The 24,706-nt window shown below is 44.0% G+C and overlaps 1 protein-coding gene and 1 long non-coding RNA gene across 2 annotated transcripts; one reads left to right on the forward strand and one right to left on the reverse strand.

Annotated features, from left to right (window-relative positions):
• The first annotated feature begins 3,974 nt into the window (after positions 1–3,974).
• Positions 3,975–5,823, forward strand: LOC310745122. The gene is made up of 2 exons (XR_014539958.1): positions 3,975–4,248; positions 4,493–5,823. It is a non-coding gene; the product is annotated as an uncharacterized lncRNA (long non-coding RNA).
• On the reverse strand, positions 5,583–13,524 carry CTSL (cathepsin L). Its single transcript, XM_083577219.1, has 8 exons — positions 13,374–13,524; positions 11,551–11,686; positions 10,498–10,620; positions 10,260–10,415; positions 9,359–9,583; positions 7,605–7,773; positions 6,502–6,619; positions 5,583–6,102 (listed from the first exon to the last, which is right to left on the reverse strand). Exons 2-8 carry the CDS (start codon positions 11,674–11,676, stop codon positions 6,003–6,005), a joined length of 1,017 nt encoding a protein of 338 aa, XP_083433345.1. The 5' UTR covers positions 11,677–11,686; positions 13,374–13,524; the 3' UTR covers positions 5,583–6,002.
• Positions 13,525–24,706: the final 11,182 nt, after the last annotated feature.

The raw sequence follows: 24,706 nt of genomic DNA on the forward strand, positions 1-24,706 counted from the left end.
TCAGTGGTGGTGCCAGCGCCTCCTCCCTCCCTCCCTCCTCCTGGCTTCTCCCCGACCTGCCTAGAGGAGGAAGGGGGCTGGGCTTTGTTGGTGCTAACAGCAGCAGCAGCACTCAAATGGCCGCCATTTTAAGCAGCCCTTTCGTGCTCCGCTCGTCGTCCCGCCGCTGCTGCTGCCAACCCCTGCCACTTGCAAGACACACCAGGGCTTGTCTGGTGCTGTGGAGAAGGGAGGGGAGAGTCAGTGGGGGGTGGCTTATAGTCCGGCTCCCCACAAGGTCTGAGGGACAGTGGACTGGCCCCCTGCTGAAAAACTTGGCTGACCCCTGGTGTACAGCATCATAAGAATGCAACTTCATGCACAGCTAATTTCAAGATACTAAGGTGTACATAGGCAAGGTTTTCTTCCTGCTGTGCACTGCCTGATAGAAAATGAATGAAGCCCAGCTGCTGCCATTTGTGTTATCTCAATGGAATGGAAAATATCTCTTCTCCATACTATGGTTCAAAGATATGCCATGGATAGTGATAAGGGTATGGTTTGCCCTTTGGGGAAGGAGGTAGGACCTGAGCTCTGCTGGATGTTGGAGGGGGTAATCTGATCAAGGGCATTGTTGCGTTCGTAAAAGACTTGGGGCACAAGTCCATGGCACAAATTTCCATAAAATTTCAATATGTCCATTGGGCATATTTCAATATGCAGGGGAGGGGGCAGGTGACAAACTCCTGCTGTCAGGGTTTACTCTGAGCTATGGGGTGCCAACAGAATATTTTGGACCCAATCCATTGTATGTGACTTGGGCTCTCTGTCCCAATCCCATCTCTCTATGCAGTCCATAGGGAAGGACTAGAAGGGTAGGTGTTGGGACATGAGTGGGCCATGACATTGCAGAGCCCTTTTAAAAATTAAACATTATTTCTGTTTACCCTTTTCCTTGTAATTTCTGCTCATTTGGTATGTATGGCATAAGGCATGGGTAGGCAAACTAAGGCCCAGGGCTGGATGCGGCCCAATCGCCTTCTAAATCCAGCCCACGGATTACATGAGTAGAATAATAATAATAATAATAATAATAATAATAATAATAATAATAATAATAATATCTTTATTGTCATTGCCCCCTCTCAGGGACAACGAAATTACATGACTGCTCCATAAAAACACTAATTAAAATGTGTCCTTTTATTTAAAATGCATCTCTGGGTTATTTGTGGGGCATAGGAATTCATTCATTCCCCCCCCCAAATATAGTCCGCCCCCCCAGAAGGTCTGAGGGACAGTGGACCAGCCCCCTGCTGAAAAAGTTTGCTGACCCCTAAAAGGTTAAGGTAAGACCAAGTTTTTTCGTTTCGTTCTTCTTCTTCTTCTTCTTCTTCTTCTTCTTCTTCTTCTTCTTCTTCTTCTTCTTCAGGTATCAGTCTGCAATCTTCAACATTTTCTTTTAGGTTTCAAATGCAACAACCCGTCTGAACAAGAATGAAAATTATTAAATCTTCAAAGATGGGGTGCTCTTTGCTGGGCCATGAAACCTAAGAACCGAAGCCAAGCGAAAATCTTCTTGCTTGGTTCCTGTACTGATCACCAGTGGAACAGTTTGCTCACTGCTGAGAAAGAGATCATATCCCCTGCTCAACTGCTCACTCAGTCATGGGCTGTGCAATAACAAATGCACTGAGCAAGCCTAATGCCAGCCCAGGGCAGAACCGCTTGCTATGCCCCATTGATTCAAAGCGAAATTCAAAAATGCATTATCAGCACAGGCTCCCGAGAGACACATGCCAGTTTACTTGAAAAACCCAACGGCAGCAATTTATGGGCTTCCCCTCCAACATTTGCTCTCTCTATCTTAATATCCGCCGATACAAAAGCAAACCTAGTGTAGGAGGATGTCTTCTTTGTTCCACTTTCTGTTCCAGTCAAACCTTTTGGGTCACCCCCAGCCCCACTGTCTTAGTGAGAAATAACTTGCTTTCCTGTCATCAACGTTCGCGTGTGGGCTTTTTTAAAAAACTAGTCTCATTGATGTGAAAAGGTGGTTGGAAAACCTCAAACGTAAGTTCCAACAAAACAAAAACAAAACTTGGTGCAAGTAATGCTGCAGCCTTCATCACATGTGCTAAGAACTAAGTCCTCCTTGGTTCTTGGTAACTGTGTACCGAGTAAACATGCATCTGATCAGGCTAGACGGCTTTGCAGGAACAGAGAGTTCAATCACCAATGTACTTATCACCTGGTTAGGTCAGGACGGTGGGAACCTTGTTGATCTAGATTTAAATGGTAAGCTGTGAGCCAACCAGCCAAGGTATTTTATGTACATATAAATGGATAGCTGGGTAGTCATGTGACCTACTTTATTTTACTGTTTTGAAGAGCTGTATTTGAAGGTGTCTTGTATTTCAATGCTGACCAGTCCAAGTCTTCTTTTAAGAGAAGGAACCATAAAGAGAGAGAGCAGCTTGATGCTAGCAGACTGAGTAGGCATGCAAATCACCTGGTGTCTCCACCCCCACCCACGGGTGAAGTTCTATTACTATTTATAGTAATTATTTCTACATTTGCTTCTACATATATCATTGCCATATGCAAAAAACTGCCCTCTTTGGGGTGATGCAGACCCTCCTTATGTTAACACAGGCGGCATAACTGGACACCCTAATGGACACATCACAGGCAGATTTATTTTGTTATTTAATTTTATATCATGCCCGTCCTCCCAAAGGAGCCCATGGCAGCATGTGACTATAGTTCAGTCTCCCCATTGAGTTGGTTTAAAAGCTACTTCAGTCTGCTGCTGCATATTTTCCCTTTGCAGGGTTTGAAATGCTGAAGGTGTGCAGTTTGGGGCGGGAAAATAATGAAAGGTCTTTCTCCATTGCTGCATCTCTGCTATTCATTGTAAAGCCACTCTTTTTTTCAGTTTTGCAATGGATGTCTGTCATGAGCACCGACGAATATTTATTATTTTATGTATTGATTAAATTTGAATGCCACCCTTCATCTGAAGATCTGAGGGCAGTTCACAGCATCAAAACACAAAATATGAATGCTAAATTGTTGTTGTTGTTGTTTAGTCGTGTCCGACTCTTTGTGACCCCATCGACCAGAGCACGCCAGGCACTCCTGTCTTCCACTGCCTCCCGCAGTTTGGTCAAACTCATGCTGGTAGCTTCGAGAACACTGTCCAACCATCTCGTCCTCTGTCGTCCCCTTCTCCTTGTACCCTCAATCTTTCCCAATATACATAAAACTAACACCAGCCAATAACCCCTTCACCACTCAAACACATTTAAAAGGACATAGCATGTTAATCAGCCTAAGGCCTGGCTGAAGAGGAATGTTTTTGCCTGGAGCCTAAAGATGTATAATGATGGTGCCAAGCGAGCCATCCTGCGAAGGGCATTCCACTGCAAGAAGGGCCTGTTCTTGCGTTGCCACCCTCTTCTTGCGTTGCCACCCTCTGGACCTCTCGTGGAGGTGGCACACAAAGAAGAGCCACAGATGATGACCACAAGGTCCAGGTCCTATCAGGGATAGTTGTTGGACTACAGCTCCAACCATCTCTGACCACTGACCATGTCTGGGACGGATAGGAGTTATAGCTCAACTCCCGGAAGACACTAAATTGGCTTCCCATCAACAGTTGAGAGAAGTTGGAGGAAATGCATTATGCAGACTTTCAGGCAGAGAACAAGGGAGGCCATGTGCTCTGCTTTACAGAACACAACCCTCTACTCGTGGGTGTTCTGTGTGAGAAGAGCTGCCCAGTCGAGATCTGGTTTATAGATCAGGGAAAGCAGGGGCATCGAAATCACCCATAAACAATTAGCACCTGGAGAGCACACTGAAAAACTGAGCAGGCACACAGCTAACATGGCAAGTTTTCTTCACTATGGAGCTATGAATTGTATTTCAATTTACTTTTTATTATTTCTAAATTTGCATAAACACATTAGTTTATACAAAATCCGTGCACCTTTCTTTGGTGATACAGTACCAAATAATCCACCCTATAGAAAACACACACTCGCTCTCCATTTCATTGGGAGTCTCCACAGGGCAGTGGATGAAGAACAGGAAGAAAATTTCAAATAGAAAAAGGTAAAGCAGAAAAACTAAAGGGATTTTGGCCCAATCAATAAAGGCCTTCCTTTGCACTGTACCCTGCGCCTCTTCTTTCATGACAGCATAACCGAAGCGACAAAAACAGCAGCTTTCACATTTCAGCAGTTTACCTTGTCTACTACAGTGGTACCTCGGGTTACATACGCTTCAGGTTACATATGCTTCAGGTTACAGACTCCACTAACCAAGAAATAGTACCTCGGGTTAAGAACTTTGCTTCAGGATTAGAACAGAAATCGTGCAGCGGCGGCACGGCGGCAGCGGGAGGCCCCATTAGCTAAAGTGGTGCTTCAGGTTAAGAACAGTTTCAGGTTACGAACAGACCTCCGGAACGAATCAAGTACTTAACCTGAGGTACCACTGTACATAGAGGCTTTTATAATACAGTATTAGGTTCTCAGTCCACCAAGAAGGGAGCCTTATTGGTCACAGAATGCTACAACCATTTTTATGCTACAACCATTTTTATTAACACTTTTCACTGTGCAAACTGCTTAGAAGACCATCTTCAAGACAGCTCTGTAGAGGCAAGATCAGTACGCCCCCCCCCCATTAAAAAGGGTAAAATTTGTTGATTTTAATATTTTTCTTGTAAGTTGTAAAGAGTTTGGGTTTTTTTGTACTAATTTTTTCTTTTTGGAAAAAGCTTTGAGGTTTTATTACAATTGGTGCTTATTTTTATTTCACAAGATTCATAAACAAAATACTATGCCGCTGTGGAGTTCTTTACTTGTTTCTGCATTCTAAGGCTTGTTCTACCTATACAGGTGGTAGCATAACCTGCATCAGTTCATTATGTGGTTAAGATTTCAACTTTACTGTTTCCCCCAAGTTAACACAACAATTTTTCCTAAGACAAAAAACTGCACAGTAGCTTTCTTCAGATTTAGATTTCCAGCTCTACTGGTTTACTGACTGCAAATCACTTTGCTTGCAGAGCATTCAAAACAATTTTATAACTCACCAACAGACTTGAACTGGTACAGTTCACTCTGCTGTGCTTGCAGAACAGGTGTCATTTTAGCAGATGGAAAGATACCCTATTCAACTGTCACCCAAAGGAAAACTTTTTTTCACATAGCTGCATAGCAGAGAGAGCAGGTCCCTGGCATTAAATTGTATAGTCCTATTGTGAAATCATTTGAAGTCTATTGCAGCAAAGGCTACCAAGGAGCTTTGTGGAACGTTCAAGACTAACAAATATATTGAGGTATAAGCCAGTTTGAATTGTAATGACTTTTGCTAGGAATCTTTTAAGGTACTCATTACAGATGGAGAACCTCAACTCCAATCCCATACAGAAAACATTGCATTACATGCTTTGCACTGCTGTTCTGTTATTTTGCAGCTTTTATTACCACATCAGAAACCAAATTGGTCCAAAACTAATTGATTTGATTGAGAAGGGGGATACAGCGTGAAGTTCATGTACAAAAGAAAGCACACCAAATCCATTCAGGTACATTGAAATGTTTGGTGTTTTATTTTAAAAGCTGTAACGTTCTGTGCAAGTCGTTGCCTAAAAAATAAAATTAAAAAAAGAAAAGAAAATCTACATGGTTTAGCCAGTCTGCAAGCTATCAATATTACAAGCTTGCGCACATAAGCAACATTTACATCAAGTAATAAAAAAAATGGAAAAAAGAGGGGCACATGTTGCCATCAAGTAAACATCAGAGAGGTTCAAGGTTAAAAAAAAAACCCAAACAACAATCTTGGAAGAAACAGATACTAGTCAGTTTAAAGTCTTTCTGCAATTGAAATGCTTGGTGGCCTCAGAAGATGTCTGGCGACCAACAAGCTGGAAAGCTTATTCCAGTGGTTCATATTTCCTCAAGTTAACGGCTGTGGCTGTTCCAGTGGCTCCTTTCTCTGCAAAATTATACTAGGGGATAGCTAGCCGCTGTAGCAATTCCACAGTGGTTTTTCCGATCTTTAGCCATGTAGATATAGCCTTTTTGGCCCCACTTCTCGCTCCAGCTGGAAAAAAACAAAAACACAACATTACAACTTTGCCTCTTGTTACAGGATTTACTTTTGTACCTCCACACCGTCCCCCTGGTAGTTTTGCACAGAATGCATAACAGATCGACTGCTTCTCTGGCTGAAAGCAATACGACTAGCCAAAAGTGTTTGGGCAGCCTACAAATTATTAGGCCCAAAGGAATATTTAGTGCCTTGCGTATCTGTTTTTTGGGACAGTTTATACATTCAGTGGATTTCAAACTGAAAAGCTGTTCTTGGTTTGTACAACTTCAAGACTCAGGTAGGAGTTATGAGTGCCTGGATGTCCCCAAACCTCAGCCAGAAGAAAACCAAACTTGCATATAGAAACAGTTAAGTCTGCCAGAGATCAAAAGATTAAAGAAGTCTCAGTACCTGTTTTTCACAATCCAGTATTTCTTGCCATCTTCATCTGCACCCTCAAAGCCATAGCCAACGACAAGAACACCATGATCCAGGTCTTCACTGCTACACTCTGGCTCGTAATAAATACCTAGAAAGGAAGGAGTCAAAAAAAGTGGATCAGCTTCCAGAAGAACAGCAACCTTTCTTCGTCTACTAGGTCCAAAGTTATCCATCTGAATGCTCAGTCATAGGAACTGCCAGGGGCCTATGTAGCTTGGTAATATCTTATACCGACTGCGGGCAGCTTGCCTGGGCTTTTCAGAGAGAAGTCTCTGTACCACTGAATTATAAAGGTAAAGGACCCCTGGACGGTTAAGTCCAGTCAAAGGCGACTCTGGGGTTGCAGCGCTCATCTCGCTTTCAGGCTGAGGGAGCCAGCGTTTCTCCACAGACAGTTTTTCGGGTCATGTGGCCAGCATGACTAAACTGCTACTGGCGCACGGAGGACCGTAACGAGTGCCAGAGCGCATAGAAACACAGTTTACCTTCCCGCTGCAGTGGTACCCATTTATCTACTTGCACTGGCATGCTTTCAAACTGCTAGGTTGGCAGGAGCTGGAACAGAGCAACAGGAGCTCACTCTGTTGCAGGGATTCGAACTGCTGACCTTCCGATCAGCAAGCCCAAGAGGCTCGGTGGTTTAGACCACAGAACCACCACTGAACTATAAGTCCTTGCCCTCTCAGTTGATGGATGCCCCTTGTCCAGAAAGTGTTAGCACCAAGCTAGTTTTGCCCAGTGGAAGAAACTGACACAGGGCTCTATAAGCCTTGGCAGCTTGCAAAAGGCAACTATCTCCCCGCCAAAACTCTGCATGAACTCACTAAGGAATGGGGTTTGTCTTATCTTGATGCAGAAGCAGCAAGAGCCTTGCAATGCTTCTGCAAAAACCATCCATGCATATTGGAACAAGACCCAGAACTCCACTACACCTCATAGATAAAATGGCCTAAGGATGTGCAAGACTAGCGCGCACCAGAGTATCGTTGCCCACACTGAAATCAAACTGCGCAATACTCCATTCAGCCAAGTCCATTACAAATCATTTTCAGACCCTTACGACTAATGCTCACCTGACTCATAAAACTGGAAGGAGGTGTGTCCTGCATCGATCGCCACAGAGACTGGTCCTACTGCAGCGACGGCCTTCATGAGGGCCCTTTCCCGCCCTTCAGGGATGTCCACAAAGCCGGTGTCGTTGGCAGAGTTGTATTCAGACTTGTACAAGCAATCTTCGTCATCCTTTGAAACAACAACAGTCACGTTGGTTGTGATTCAGAATTCAGAAAGTCAGTGAATGCAAAAGAAAAGAAAACCCCAAATAAAAATAAATATACATCCAAATTTAAATAACCACAAATGACACAAGAAGTATGTGCCCCAACAAGAAAATATCACATCTGAGCTTGTGACTAGGTCTTCCCAACTACTTCTTGTTCCCAAACCCAAAGATATTTCACATGTGAAAGAGGTGCCAATTTTAACACGCACACACAATGCTCTTCAACTTACAGAAGATATACTGGACCTAACCATCCTCCTCCCAGATGTCATTACTTCAACAAAGACTAAATCAGGGGGTGCTAGAATAGTTGATTTCTTGAATCAGCAGGGTGTTTGACTACATTACCTCTGAGGTCCCTTCCAACTCTGATTCACATACATCATGGGTGGAAAACCCATGTCCCTCCAGATATCGCTGGATTCCAACTCCTGTCAGCCCCAGGCAACAGGGTGAATAGTCAGAGGATGGGAGTTGTATTCCAGCATCTGAAGGACCACAGAATCCCTACACATCTATCAATTCCCCACCACAGCACTTCTGACAAGTCTCACATTCCACTCCTAGGAATCTCTACAATGCATGCAACATCTGCCCAGGCAAAACAGAGTTATGATGCCAGGAAAGAACTATGGATAGCAGGGAAACGTTAGCAGAGACAGAGTTCTTATCCGAACAGAACTGTCCTTTCATCTCCACAATTAAACAGCACCAGAGGTGAGCAGTATTGGAAAGACACTCCTGAATTCAAGAAACACTTTCTGAAGCAACTCAATATACAGCAGAGATGGGAAAACGAGGGCTCCCCGGAGAATGCTAGACTAACAGACTCAGCCAGCATGACGGAGGGTCAGGGGGTGACAGTATCTCAATGGCCACAGCTTCTCCCTTTCCAAAGTGTTAAGAATTTTATTTCTTTGCTGCCCAAGTCATAGGTGGACCTTGAAGTTAAAACTTCAGATTCAGTTTAACAAGCTAACAGTAGTTTAATGTTGTATTACATCCGACTTGCCACCCAACAAGTGGTATTAGAGGCAAGTAGAAAAATAAAACAGAATGTTCCATTAAGAAGTTGTGGAAGAAAGGTTTCAGTAGTGTAACTCTGAAAGCTATATAGATTTACAGGAATTTGAGGAACGCTCAGCTGTTTAAGAATCCTATCAAGTCCTTCGAGATAATTAGCCAGCAGCAACTCACTGATGTGTCAACAATGCAAACCTGTAGTTATTTTTAACTTGCATTGCGCAAGTAGAGCTTTAAAGGGTTATCTAGCATGTGCAACCTAGTTAAATTAACCACAACACTATCATTGCTCAAGGCTTTCAAACCAATTCAGGCCAATGATGAAAGGAGGGAGCGGGGAAAGGCCTAGTTGCCATTTTCATCTGTGGGCCGCCAACAACTCAGTGAAACCCCCATGTATGCTTGGGTTCGACCTTTTCCAACACAAATTTTGGAATTTCTTTTCCTGGGAGGTATGTTGACCTGGTAGATCTGACAAGAGAACAGACAAGGAAGAAGCTGTCGGTCAGGAAGCCATTTCACCTTTCCAATGTATGGGTAGGAGTCCTCAGAATCAATGCCGCCGTTGTCCTTTATGTACTGGAAAGCCTGGTCCATGAGGCCCCCATTGCAGCCCTGGTTCCCTTCGGGCCGAGAGCAATCCACAAGGTTCTGTTCACTCAGAGAGACCAGCTTGCCAGTTTTGCGAAAGTGCTGTCCTTCCAGGGCTCCGGTGGTACTGAATGCCCAGCAAGAGCCACACTGACCCTGAGGGCAAATGGGGAGAAATGCATTGGTTTAAAGCCAGGAAGAAGTTCAGCCCATGCTACTGTAACGCTTCTAGTAAAGCAGCGGGAGAAAATGCTGCTTTGGCAGTGTCACTCCTCCTTTTCTCAGTTTAATATTTAATGGATGGGACTGATGGGAGTTGCAGTCCAACAATTGCAGGGAGCCAGGTGGGAGTTAAGGCACTATTCAAGTTCAACGCATTCCAGTTGGGCAAAAGACACCCAAGGAAGCAGGGCCTGAGGGTCCCCATCCCCTGTACTTTAGCAAAGGCAACTCAATTTCACTAGCATCAAGTAAGAAACATGCACTTTGTATTTTTGATGCCATTGCCGAGCATCCCTCAACCAGTTCTCAAGGGATACTCACTGAATGTTAGCTCTACACTGGGGACAGGGAGAGTGCTGTTGTGCTCAGGCACTTAGCTGGTCACTCTGAGATTGGGATAGTTGCCTAGGAGCTTGATCCAATAGGCTCTTATGTCCTTGAGTTCTTCAGCTACCTCCCATAACTAAAGGAGCTATTTTTTTTCTTGGCAACGTAGCTATGTTTTGGCTGTAAGTCCTACAGAAGCTAAAGTACCACTCAGAAATCCAACCACAGACTAAGCTGCTTGTGTTAGGCAAAGGAAAAGAAAAACCCCAGATCAGATACATACTTGATCCTTCACTGGTGTGACATATCCTCTATCTCTCCAGTCAACAGATCTTGGCGCCTCCAAGAAATTTGGTTCAAGGAACTGTGATCCTGAAAACTTCCTTTCCGTTTTGGAGCGTTTAAATCCATTCATGACTTGCCTAAATTCTTCATTGGTCTGAAGAAAGAGGAAATAAGTCAGCATGCCATCTAAGCAGTTACTCAAGAGATGCTAGCTATGCAACTTGGCATTTACGTACCATGTCTCCAAAATGATTCATTCCCAGTCTGTAGCTGTGCTTGCCCAGGCTGTGGTCCAGGTTGTGCAATTCAATCATCTTCAGGTTTTTCTCCCAGATCATTCTTCTCCAGCCTTCCTCCTTCTAAAAGGGGAAGAAAGCAACAAGGAAAACTGAGCACCCAACATCCTCTAACAGCTAAAGACATAGGCTCAATTCAGACATCAGACCATAGTTTGTGACAAACCATGGTTGGAACCTCTGCAAACCATGGTTGCCTCCCTGTTTTGGTTTCCCTATCTATTTGGTATAGCTACGGCTCCAACTGCCATAGGCTGCTGCAGCTATGGTTTGTAAAGTCACACACCACACCAAATCATGGTATCCAGTTCTGGTTTACTGGCTCATTACAAATCATGATTTGTCCATCCAGGCATCATGCCAAGCCAGACTTCTTAAATGTGGCTTTCAATGACATCTGAATTGAGCAATGAAAAGTATGCCTAGCTTTTCTTTGCTGCTCTAAGCAGCTTACCATTGCTATGAAAAACATTTCAAACATTAGCCCTAATATTTGAGTAGTTCATACTTAACATGACTACTTTGAAAGCTTGGTATTCCCATATAATAGGAAGCTACATTTTTTTTGTTCCAAAGATGAGACTTATTCAAGCAGCAAAATAATATTGAAAAATTCTTTTTGTATCTGATAATAAAGTATCTAGAGCACTTGAGTCTACCTGTACAACTTGCCTGGTTGCTGTATGCCTCTGAATCACAACTGGGGAGAACAGTGCTTGCCTGCTTCTCAAAGGAATCTGGTTGGCCACTGAGGGACCAGGATACTGGACTAAAAAGGTGTTCATTATGTTCTTAACTATGATCTGCTATACCAGTAACTCTCAGATTACTGAAGTGTTGTCTGTGTCCCCTAAGGTGGCAATTATACCCAAATACCTAGGCTGGCAGATGGTTTCACCAACAGATACATGAACCATTCATACAACTTTTGCTACCGCACATTTTCTCAACACCTTTTGCCCATGCACACTGAGAGGTATGTAGTGACCTTACCTCATGGTACTTCTTGTTATGCCACGATTTCCACATGCCCCAGTGATCATCCAAAGCAGGGTCCAGGCCTGGGGCGGCAAAGCACGCCTCCAAACTTAGGGCCAAAATGCACAGATAGAACTTCATGGTGAAACCTCTCTATAGGGCAAGAAAAAGATCTGATTAGACAGCAATCTCTCCTTCACTTACAGTGAGGAACCAAGAGTCAGAAACAGTTTAATCCCCTCTGATGAGGCCATGCAAACTACACAGAAATGAAATTCATTGAAGTGAGAATAAATTACTTGTTTAAAGTTTTGGTATGAATGCACCACAGCGCTACCACACAAGGCACCTAGTATGTATATACAACGTGTTTCAGATCGTGGTTCTGCGGCAAGTGCAAAACGAGCACCAGAAACTAACTAAATGAGATACAGTGGCACCTCAGGTTACATACGCTTCAGGTTACAGACTCCGCTAACCCAGAAAGTGCTTCAGGTTAAGAACTTTGTTTCAGGATAAGAACAGAAATCGGGCTCCGGTGGCACAGCGGTAGCAGGAGGCCCCATTAGCTAAAGTGGTGCTTCAGGTTAAGAACAGTTTCAGGTTTAGAACGGACCTCTGGAACGAATTAAGTACTTATGCCGAGGTACCACTGTGTATGAAAGGCCTGTTCAAGCAACTACTAAGCCTAGGTTTCCCAATTCTGCCAGATGTCCACAAATCACATCTCTAACAATCCTATACTTTATTATGACAGCCTCCACCCACCGCACAAATATTCAATCGGAGTAAATTAGATTGACGGCTTTACAAACAGATTTTTCCTTTGCAGGTTAGATAACTAAGACAGCGACCTTTCCCCCGCACCCCTCCCCAAATGTACTTTTCTCAAAGCCCTTGTCGAAGGCTGAAGAAAAACAGGAGGGATCTGTAAGCATTTTAATAGCCGGCGCTTTCAGAAGCCTCCCTGGATACCGATATGAGTCATCAGGCATTTTCCAGGAATCACTTCCGCTCTCCCGACATCCCAGTCTGGGGCGGAGTACCAAGGGGGGGTGAAGGGGGGGTCCTTGCAAAAAAAGCCCAAACCCAGCACGTGACCCCGCTCCAGTAAACAGACACGCGAGCGCCCCTCACATGATAGGCGGCCGAGGGGGGAGGGCGCTCAGGCGCCGGGCCCAGTGTAAACAAGCCCGTTTGGCTGCTGATCCGGAGCCAAACCGCTTGGGGGAGGACGGCGCTGGAGCAGAAGCGCGCTGCGGTCTAGTTCAGAAAAGGAAAAGGGGAAAATCCCTAAACCCGGGAGAAGATGAGGAATCCCAGCGCTGGGCTGCCTGGAAGGGAGAGAAGGACCCGCGCAGCAGCCAGCTGGGAAGGAAGGGTCTGGGACCCACCCAAGTTGGGTGCGCCCTAAGGAAACGCGCACAAGCAAATCGGGCGCGCCCCAAATCCCCGCTACTCCCACTTCTAAAAGATGGGCAAGGGGGCTCATCGGAGCGCCGGCCACCCGGGGAAAAATACGTAAGCTCAGCCGGGCGCCCAGGCGCCTCCTTGCCCTTCGCCCGCCGATAAAGATACACACCAAAACACCCCGTTAAACGGGCAGCGGCGCCTCCCGGATTCCTTTCTCCACCGGGGAGAAGGAACCCGAGTGGCTCCGAGCATCAGAGGGGCAGCCAAAGGAGCCCGCTTCTTCTCCCCAGGCCCCCGTTAGCGGCAGGGACCGGGGCGGCGGCGAGGGATGCTGGAGACCCAGCGCTCAGCCATTACACAAAAATAGCCCGCGGAGAGGAGCGAGATGGAGGCTCTTGGCGACCTGCCGGCGCTTGCAAACCCACCTTGTCGGCCCCGGGAACAGAACACCCTCCTCGGCTCGCCCCTGCTCTGGCTTGTTTCGGGCCGGGGGCTTTGCTCTAAATGTGCCCGGCTCGCCGAAGCCCGGCCCCTGTTGCGCTTCGATTGGCTGCCAGGCGCCGAGGCGGAGCGAGGGCTAATCCTGCCGAAGTTCGTGACTCCCGATCCCGTGATCCGAGCGGTGCCCGGACCTGTTCCGTGATGGAGGAGCGCGAGGGAGGGAGGGGGTGGGGGGTTGTTTTTATGGAAAGCAGTGGGGCGGCCGAGGACAAGGACCCGTGCCCTGGCTCGCTTGTGGGTTTTGCTGGGAAATCATAGAGCCACAAGCTGTTCGATATGGAATTCAATTATAATAATATAATCAGCAAGGCGAGGGAAATCCTGTTTCAAAACAATGCCAGGGGGGAAAGGAGACGTTGCAAGCGGATATGATCTGAATGCCCCGAAGCGCAGTCGACGCGCATTCAGGCCATTTCACCTCGCAAGACAAGGCGTGGTTCTCTTCGTCCAACTCAAAAGCCTTCGCCGCCTGCAAAGCGCAAAAACAAACCAGCAGACCTGACGGTGCTTTACAAGACATCGGACTACAACTAAATTAAATGCAGATGAACTCGGGTTTCTTTATGTTTTCTGCTTTGCATGTCTCCAGGGGCGCACCTAGGGGCTGGTTGTTGTTGTTTAGTCGTTTAGTCGTGTCCGACTCTTCGTGACCCCATGGACCAGAGCACGCCAGGCACTTCTGTCTTCCACTGCCTCCTGCAGTTTGGTCAAACTCATGCTGGTTGCTTCGAGACACTGTCCAACCATCTCATCCTCTGTCGTCCCCTTCTCCTAGTGCCCTCCATCTTTCCCAGCATCAGGGTCTTTTCCAGGGAGTCTTCTCTTCTCATGAGCTGGCATACTGTATTGGAGCCTCAGCTTCAGGATCTGTCCTTTCAGTGAGCACTCAGGGCTGATTTCCTTAAGAATGGATAGGTTTGATCTTCTTGCAGTCCATTGGACTCTCAAGAGTCTCCTCCAGCACCAGAATTCAAAAGCATCAATTCTTCGGCTATCAGCCTTCTTTATGGTCCAGCTCTCACTTCCATACATCACTACTGGGAAAACCATAGCTTTAACTATACGGACCTTTGTTGGCAAGGTGATGTCTCTGCTTTTTAAGATTCTGTCTAGGTTTGTCTAGGGGTTGGTTAGATTGGCCCAATTGGCGTAGACAGGATTTTTGCTTGGGGGGGGACAGAACCAACGTCATTGGTCAGTAAGTTAAGTACGGTACAGTATTTTTATTGTTTAACTTGAAGGGGGCAGCTGCCCCCCGCCCATGGTTGGCCCCCGCCATGGGCACAACAATAATGACATGGGCAGGTAATCTCTGCACTGTAGCAATGGTGCCTCCATTTTTCTCCATGTCTAGGTGTTTGTACAAAACCCAACTGTCTGTCAAAAAGGCAGAGCCGGTCACCTACTTCTCATTCCTGTTTATGCCACATCCCATCATCATATCCAGGACAATACGAACTAGGCCTGTTCAGTTAATGATATCAGAAGTTGCTTTGGTACTGCTCAGGCTGCCTGGCTGCAGCTCCTAAAGATCTCAGGTGTCATTCTCAAGTTTGCTATCCGAAACCCAGATGGCAGAGACTGAACCCAGGACTTTATTCCATGCCACTGACCTACGGGCTCTGAGCTCTGCTGGCTACAGATCAGGCCTGAAACATTTTTTAATTCCCCGCAGCAAATAAATGAAAAACTCTTATTGTTTTAAATGATTGTATGGAAGCCACTCTGGGAGCCTTTTTGGCTTAAGGGCGGTGTACAGACACTCAAAATAAATAAAATTTTGAGTTGGCAGCCCAAAATTCTCCTTGATTTTACTGCTGAGCAGTTGATATGTAGGATGATAGTCTTAGAAAACATTTTCATTGACATCTGTGCCTTTCCCTCACAGAGGGAAACATTTTCTTTATTTATTTTAATGAAATAAAAGTAACAAAGTGATGATAACTAAATTTCACCTGCGTCAGACTCTGTGGTCTAGTATTGTGTACTCAGGCTGAAGGTGCTAGGGGCTCCATCTGAGACCTTAAAATGCAAGTAATGTCATGGACTGTGACCCTTTCCTTCACTCATTATAAAATTCTTTATTCGTCTTTAAACTTACTGGTTTTGATGCAGATTTTTCAGTACCTTCAGAACTCACAAAACAGGTGCACACACACATTTTTTTTTACATAATTCCATTGGTCTCTCACCTTCCTTAAAGCAGCTCAGATGCAGATTAATATTGTATATATTAAAACAGCCCAGATTAATATTGTATATATTAAAACAGCCCTCCGAGGCTGTTTTCTTTTGCCCATTATCACCCAAAGAGCTCCATAGCCAAGCAGAGATCTCAGTGTTCATTTCTGTGTGCTTTCAAGCATAACACAGTACTCAAACAAAAAACTCCAAAACACAATTTAGAAGTTATTGTAGCATTTTAATTTCCTTAAATGAATGCATAAAATTTTGAGGTAAACACCACAATACTCTCTGTTTGGTGTTTTAATAGTACTATTTTATGCAGGTTTACTTGGAAGCAAGTATCACTGGATTCAGTAGAAATGCTGAATGGGATTTTGCTGTAATTCTGCAATCCTTTCCTTAGGTCTTATTTTTGACTAGGCACACATAGAATTAGAATGTTGCTTAACTGTAATCCAATGCATTTGATAAATACAATCAGTATTACACTGAAAATAGCATTTCTGTTGAGAAGTAATTTCTATGTACAACCATGCAAAGGTTTAATGTTGAACAAAACCCCAAATCTAAACACATCTATACATGTGCACATGTCAGCCTCTAGTGTTCAGTAGGCTTACTTTGACATATATTTTACTGAACCATTGTAGAACATTAGTGTAAATCTCAATAAATTTAGTGACAGTTGCCTGTGGGTAGAAACATAAGTAGTTGCCTGTGAGTAAAAAACACAAGTAGAAACAGAGATTTGCTTTCACATATGTAACTTTAATATGCATTAATAATCCAGTTGTGCAAACAATAGTAAAAAAATAATAATTTAAAGTTTGACAGTGAAATTGTGCAATTAATAACCACAAATGGCTTAAGTTGCATTTAAGTTCAGATATTATTTTTGAAACCAATAAGATTATATCAGTGTAAGTGTAAGAGGGGTACCCTTAGATAGGTTCACATTATATAAAGTTTCAAATCCTTTGCTTCTTTTATATTTGGACTTTTACAAACGTCTGACACTTTAAACAACATTCAGGAGATTCATCTGGTAATTATTGTTATTTATATCAGGCAAATAAGTCAAATTATTTATTTAGTAATTACCAGTTGTCCAGAATTGAAGTTTTCGTGTTGACAAAGTGGGTGGGACAAATGGAGGTCATTTACCTTTAAGTTCTGGCAGCATTCAGCCACTCTTATGTTAAAAAGCACATGATTTCTGAAGTCATGTGAAGATTTCAGCTGGTCTTTGAAATGATTGGATTTTCACCCTAAACTAAACTGAAAAGTTTCAAAGCACATTTTCTTCCAATTAAAAGTTAAACAGTAGCGTAGTTAGTCTGAATAGTCTGAGCTGAAAACCAAAGGTCCTTTGAACTGGGAATTTTTTGTGTAAATTTCCACAACAGCAGTGATGATTGTAGTAGGACATATGTAAAAAGGATTGGCTTTCGTTTAATTGGCAAAATGGCTTGTTAGCTAGCCAAGCATATGGAATTGCTACTAAATTTTAGGGTACACACACATAACAGACAGACACTCCACAGAAAACTACTTCACCCTTCATAATGAAAGACCAGTTAACCCACCAAGGCCAAAATAATTTATTTATTGCGTTTCACTTTTTTCTTCATGGTTAGGCTGAGAAAGCTGGCTCAAAGTCACCCAGTGAGTTTTCTGGCTGAGTAGAGATTTGAACCCTGGTCTCGCAGGTCCCAGTTGGACACTAACCACTACACTGCACTGCCTCTTCTGTGTCCACTTTTTTTAAAACCCATTGAATGAAATTGGACTTTACATCTACATAAGCAGGAATAGGAGGATCTAGCTACATGGTTAAGATAGTATTTTAGACAAGTCCTTTCAAACTAAGTATTACTTATTTCCTAGTGAATATGTATGGATCGTTAGCATACATTTCATGAAACAATTACCACTTAACTAAGTGGAATTTAATTCTGAGTAAACCTACTTAGCAGAAGACTGCAGCAGGCATTTAAAGCCATGCTGACTGTTCTACAGAACCATGTTGGCAGGTGCTATACATATTTAACAAACATAATGTAAAGGCAGCATATAACGGCAGCAAAGCAAATCCCACTTTCATTCTTTTAATAATACCAGAGCAATATGGTTTTGAAGGATCTTGGATTCAGGTAGCAGCCTATATGCCAGGGGTCGGCAACCTAAGGTCCATGGGCCATAAGCAGCCCATGGGGGTCGTTTAACTGGCCCATAGACCCCTGCAGCCCACTTGGTCGGCTACCATGCGCTGTGCTAAACCGGTGCGGAGCAGAGTGGCGACCGCCTTCCGTGATGCTGGCCGGTTTCCCATTGGCTGCAGGAAGCTCCTACAGCCAATGGGAAGCTGCGCATGCCTCCTCTGCGTTGGAAGGAGCTCCGGAAATAGTGTTTGCGCATGTGCGCGTGCGCACACACACACTCCGGCCCACCACAGCATCTGCGGGACCGTGAACCAGCCCAAGCCACAAAAACTTTGCCGACCCCTGCTATATGCTATTAAGGGCTTGTCCACACTGGAATTGATAGTGTATTTGCAGAGGTTTGCATTCCCATTTTGGCCACCTCAAGAGAAGAGAAGACTCCCTGGAAAAGACCCTGATGTTGGGAAAGATGGCGGGCACAAGGAGAAGGGGACGACAGAGGATGAGATGGTGGGACAGTGTTCTCAAAGCTATGGACATGAGTTTGACCAAACTGCGGGAGGCAGTGGAAGACAGGAGTGCCTGGTGTGTTCTGGTCCATGGGGTCACGAAGAGTCGGATACGACTAAACGACTAAACAACAACAAGCATTCCCATTTAATGTACAGGTATTTAGTCCATATGATATTACCACCAAGCAGCACCAGTTTCAATGTTTTCCCCCTGTAAATTTGGATTTACCCAGTGCTTTTTTTTCTACAAAAATGTTTAGGGGTGCTCTCATTTTGAAACCACCATTTTATAGTTCAAATCAGGAAAAATAAGTACAGTAAATGGACAAAAGTACAAAGATTCACGAAATGTTTAGGGGTATGCGTACCCCTACGTACCCCCCAGAAAAAAGCACTGGGTTTACCCAATACAGGGATAATCCGATAAACTGAGGGAAATCTCCAAACCACTTCACTTGGGACCGTAAATGTTTTGGGGTAGGTTGATCAGCCAACACTTTCTGCAACTCTCCTTCCCACTGCTGTTACTTATTAAGTACTTTCATTTATTTTTTTTACGGCCATGCTCATAACTATTGCCATATCAACAGACAACTGTCTGCTCTGCTCAAATCTCTGTTTCGTCACATTGGATTCACCTGGAGGCATATTTTAACCTCAGTTACTCATCTGCAAAATGGGAACTGCAATAGTCTTCTAGCACGTGGCTGGATAAAGATGAATGCGTACTCTGCACATTAAAATAGGCCGTGGTTACACAGCGGCTAAAAATAAATAGTGCCATGAGTTAAGCAGGCGGCAGCTGGGGCTCGAACTGCGTCTGGCATGGCATCTTTAACAATGAAACAACATGCAGATATCACTCAGTTCTCTCTCGCAGTGGAAACTTGCCTTCTTTGGGTTCTAATGTTGCACAATACAGAAAAAACTGCAGAGATCATGGGACCTGCAGTTTACTCACTTCCCAGATGCTAGCACTGTGGTTTTGGGGAAAACATTCCCTCCCCCTAATTTGTATGGGTCCTTAAAAACTGTTACTGTTATGGATATTCTTTTTAGCAGCTGTCTTTAGATCTATGGAAGGGGCAGATTTCAGCGGAAATATGGGGCCCAAACTTATTTTGCTAGTCGTGCACGATGCACAATTCATATTATGTGCGGCTGTCTTTGAAGATGGTCTGGAAATCACAGTTGCTCCAAAATAAGACTGCGAGACCACATTATGCCTGTAAGTTGTACCGGCTCTCAAGTCTGTTTCTGGCAAGAGTGGACACCCGACAGTGGCACAACTGCCATGTCACCATCCCTGTATGCGTCTGCAACACTGCTGTTGGGTGGGTGAGGGCAGATCCATGGCACCGACCCCGCCAGGGGTGCCAGCTTAAATAAAATATTGGGGGGAGGCAGGTAATCTCCACCCCACATAACTGATCACAAGATGTGGCACGCACACACTAACATACACCATCAACTTTGGGGTGCCTCAGTCCTTCCAATATTTTATTGGGATGACGACGAAGAGAACAAAGGCCCTAGGAGTTGGCTCATATGCCAGCAGCTGCTCTTGATTTCTGGGCCAAATTTAAAGTGCTAGCTTTAGCCTTTAACACCCTGAACTGGTTGGGACTAGGTTACCTGTATTTACTTAACTAATTCTTAAAATCCTTGTCATGTGCGCTTCTCTGTGTGCCCCACAAGTTAAGATGTGGCGAATGATTAATTCTAATTGGCAGCATCCATTATATGTATCTTAAAACACAACAATTTAAAATTCTTTGGCATGGATGTCCTAGTTAGCTGTTGAACACATGGTTCTTATTGGACTTTACTCGTCATTTTAATTCCATTTTCATCAATTTCAGGAATTAAACATCTGCCTCAGAAAAGAACAGGGACCTTTTATAGAAAGTGGAAGGCGAGGCTAATTTTACACCAGATGGGAAGGTACCTTTTACATTTGAACTACACAGTACAAAAAATGGTCTACAAAAATTGGTTAAGCCTGGAGACACACTGCTCCGCATTGAGAAATTCCATTGTAACCTTATCTTGAAAAAGATGCCCTTGGAATGGGAGGCACCTTTTCAACTTGTCAGTAATCCTTCCCTTTTTGCATATCAACTGGCTCTTCTGGTCACAAGTTTAGGTCGACAAACAGTCGCCAGAGTGATGAAATTAAATGCTTGTCTTGCATGAGGGGGGTGGGGGAAGAACTGTAGAGTCACTCATAGAAGTAGACTGGTTGGGAAACAGCAAAACCTTCTCACTACCTGCCCAGGTCCTTGTCTTTTTATTTATTACACGTATTTATTTATTTGCTTTACAAAGTTATAAACTGCTTCAGAGCCTAAGGCAGGCATGTCCAAAGTCTGTTTCGGGGGCCTAATCCGGCCCGCCGGTCAGTTTAATTTGGCCCCTGTGACAGTTTATTTCTTGGGGTAAAATCCTAAAAAAACTTTAACAACTTCAATCCCCCACGGCCCTTCACTTCATCAAATCTGGCCCTCTTTGAAAAAGGTTTGGACACCACTGGCTTAAGGCGATCAAAGTATAGATGGTGTTGGGGGGGGGAGCATGCAGGCGGGGCAACCCCCCCCAACAAGCATCTCACTTCCCCACTTGCCTCCCATTGCTGAACTCCTGTCATCAACATATGCGGTTATTGTCCTTTCTCCCCTACCTAGAAATTTACTTCACCTTCCCAGAATTTTTTTCTCATGCCGCCACTGCATCAAAGCAGTGTACAACAAGATTAAGAAAATACAAATTCTAAAAATAGTTAAAACCATTTCTGCAAACTATTAAGAAACCCCATAAAATAATCCCCACAGATGTACACCGAATAAATGGGTCATGCCTCACGGAAAGCTTTCTTAATAAGTCATTTCAGCGGGAAAATCCCCCAGAGGGCTGGAGCTGCAACGCCAAAAGCTCAGTTTCTCGTAGAAACTAAGCACACCTCTGGGGCACACAGTACTTGCAGGAGTGCCCCACATGAGGTCTGTGAAAACAGAAGCTTCTCTGCATGGCCTGCGTGTTTGTAATCTTATCCTTTTCCTTTCCTTTTGTTCTAATATCTGCAGACTCAGCAATGTTGACACCAGCACAGTTGTATCATTGCACTGAACCCCTAAGATTCATTCCTGAAAGTGCTCCAAAGTGGCTTTTTTGACGCTTTTCCTGTTGTTGCTGCTGCTTCTTGTTGCTGTTAAAACCTATCGCTCAACTTGACAGTTTGCCATTTTGCGATAACCAAAGGTTGTTAGCAAGTTTGACTGGATGACTGACTCAACGGTTGGCTTATATTTACGATTCTGATTTTTACCATCTGTTGCCATTTTATGGGAAGCCACCATGGATACACTTTGGTGTAGAAAGGTGCCTTAGAAATTATTTAAATAAACTTTTTAAAAAAGCAAAAAAACCCCCCAAAACTTGGTACTACTTGAAAGATTATTTCCAGCGTTTCAAGTGACTAGCTGGTTCCACAAAAGCTGTTATTGCATTTACTCTGCATTTAAATTTTTACCTATGGAAACTACTTCTGGTAAGAATCAATGCAATGTTGAAGCTTTAGTTCATAAAATTCTGTTCAGAGTGTCAGAATTGAGTGCAAATCAGCTCAGCCCTATAGGCCAGGAGTAGTATAATAATAATATCACTGTTGAATTTGGCTTGACATTAATAGCACAATACTTTTCAGCCATCAGCCACAATTGCCAGCCTGGGAAGCAGCTCCCTGCCATAACGAAGCACCAATTAGTCATCCTTGCTGCTGAGAGAATAAAAAGCCATGGAAACACAGACTGTGCTTTCACTGCAGTAGCAGTCCACATACCCTCGAGAAATTCACCACAGTCAATGACAGTTGAAATATTAATATACAAGCATCTTGTTCGTGCACTATAATACATATAGCATTGTATTGCTATGATTCATGATTGCCAACCTTGCTTTCATATATATTGTTACAGATTTGGGGTAACAGAGTTTGCGGGGTACAAGAGCACCAATTTCTGCTAGAGTTAGTGAATGTTAGAAATTGATAAATGGTAGAATTTAGATAACAGATAAGTTTCTTTTCCAGGCCAGGAACTCACCTGGGATAGAAGTCATTATCACAAAAGGTATCGGAGGCAAGGCATTCATCCAGCAGTGGAAACCATCAACCAGTTTCCTCTCGTAGTCTCCAGTTGAAATATTTTGGCAGAAGTAAGAAATATCAACAACCTCAGATATGCAGATGACACAACCTTGATGGCAGAAAGTGAGGAGGAATTAAAGAACCTTTTACTGAGGGTGAAAGAGGAGAGTGCAAAATATGGTCTGAAGCTCAACATCAAAAAAACCAAGATCATGGTCACTGGTCCCATCACCTTCTGGTAAATAGAAGGGGAAGAAATGGAGGCAGTGAGAGATTTTACTTTCTTGGGCTCCATGATCACTGCAGATGGTGACAGCAGCAAAGAAATTAAAAGACGCCTGCTTCTTGGGAGAAAAACAATGACAAACCTAGACAGCATCTTAAAAAGCAGAGACATCACCTTGCCGACAAAGGTCCGTATAGTAAAAGCTATGGTTTTCCCAGTAGTGATGTATGGAAGTGAGAGCTGGACCATAAAGAAGGCTGATCGCTGAAGAATTGATGCTTTTGAATTATGGTGCTGGAGGAGACTCTTGAGAGTCCCATGGACTGCAAGAAGATAAAACCTATCCATTCTGAAGGAAATCAGCCCTGAGTGCTCACTGGAAGGACAGATCATGAAGCTGAGGCTCCAATACTTTGGCCACCTCATGAGAAGAGAAGACTCCCTGGAAAAGACCCTGATGTTGGGAAAGATGGAGGGCACAAGGAGAAGGGGACAACAGAGGAAGAGATGGTTGGACAGTGTTCTCAAAGCTACCAGCATTAGTTTGACCAAACTGCGGGAGTCAGTGGAAGACAGGAGTGCCTGGCGTGCTCTGGTCTATGGGGTCACGAAGAGTCAGACACGACTAAACAACAACAACAATGACAACTTTCAAGCCTGTTATTGAATGCCTAAGAAATTGCTCATGAATTAGTCTTGTGAATAATTGTAGCCTCACTTTTTCACAGGTGTGCCCCCCCCATGAGCTTTGGGATCACGCCTCTTCATAGAGCTTCTAGAATAAACTCCCTCTTACACACCCTTTCGTGCCTTCCAGTTATCCTGACCTTGGTAACTCTTGAGACAGTTGGTAAGGTCTTGACATCGCATGTCACCGCCTTTCCTGTACAGTACTTCCCTGGCCTGTTTCCATTTCTGAGAGTGTTTGCATTTCTAAAAGTGTTCTACTCTTCAGTGACTGTTAGTACTTGGCTGTCTTCTTCGTGAATAAACAGAGAAAAGCAAGCTTTTTATGGAGATAGTAGGCCAGTAGCCCCTGCAATTATATAAGAATACAGAAGCCAGAAGTACAACATCTTATATATAAAACCTCAAGCAAAGTCTTTAAAGTACCGTTCTCCAGCGGAGACCAAGTTAAAAGAAAACTCCGTGGGGAGGAAGGTATATCTATCAATGGAACAGTTTTCTGCTTGTATAACAAGCCTCTCCTTTTGCTCCTCCACCTTGCACCCCAGCTGTCAAATTAGACTTGAGGAATCTTCTGGAGCTGGGGGAAGGAGAGTAAGGAGGCAACCCATTGCAATTCTTGCTTGGAAAAAAGAAACTCTACATAGTAACTCTATTACCATTGATTGGCTTTGCAGATCACTTAGGCTGAACATAGGCACATACGACTTTTCATATTCAAGCCTTCTTTGCAGATTTGCAAATCTTTTTATCACAGACCTCTGCTACCCCAACCCCTGCTATGTGAATAGCAATTTTAAAATCTCTCTCTCTCTCTCTCTCTCTTTCTCTCTCTCTCTCTCTCTCTCTCACACACACACACAGTATAAACCTCTTGGTTATAAGGATTATTTTGAAAATAGGGTATTAGTGTACCAGTGTACACTTGCACAAGAAAACCCACTTTTGTAGGCTACGATGAATACAAAAGGATAGTAACTGGAGAAATGAACTTTCCACTACCTTCTTGATGTACACAAGCTGAAATATTGTGTAGGAGCTACCAATATGTATGACAGATTGCAATCTTCCTGAAGACACAAATCAAGTGACTAGGGTTAAGATTGGTCAATTAGTCTACATTCCTGGGTGTTTGTCATACCTTTGTCATTCAGATCTTTGCTCTTTCTCTCTCCCTTCAGAGATGTCACATGCCATCTGCCCTTCCCTAAAGTGCTTGCCTTTTGTTTGATCAGTCAGTTATTTACCACCTCAGCCAACAGGAGATAAATCTGTTATTTTCCTGCAACTAAAGAACGCAATATTGCAATCGCTTTTTAAAACTAACTTCTTAAAACTA

Source organism: Podarcis filfolensis, assembly GCF_964270895.1.
Source record: "Podarcis filfolensis genome assembly, chromosome: 11".
Lineage (NCBI taxonomy): Eukaryota > Metazoa > Chordata > Lepidosauria > Squamata > Lacertidae > Podarcis > Podarcis filfolensis.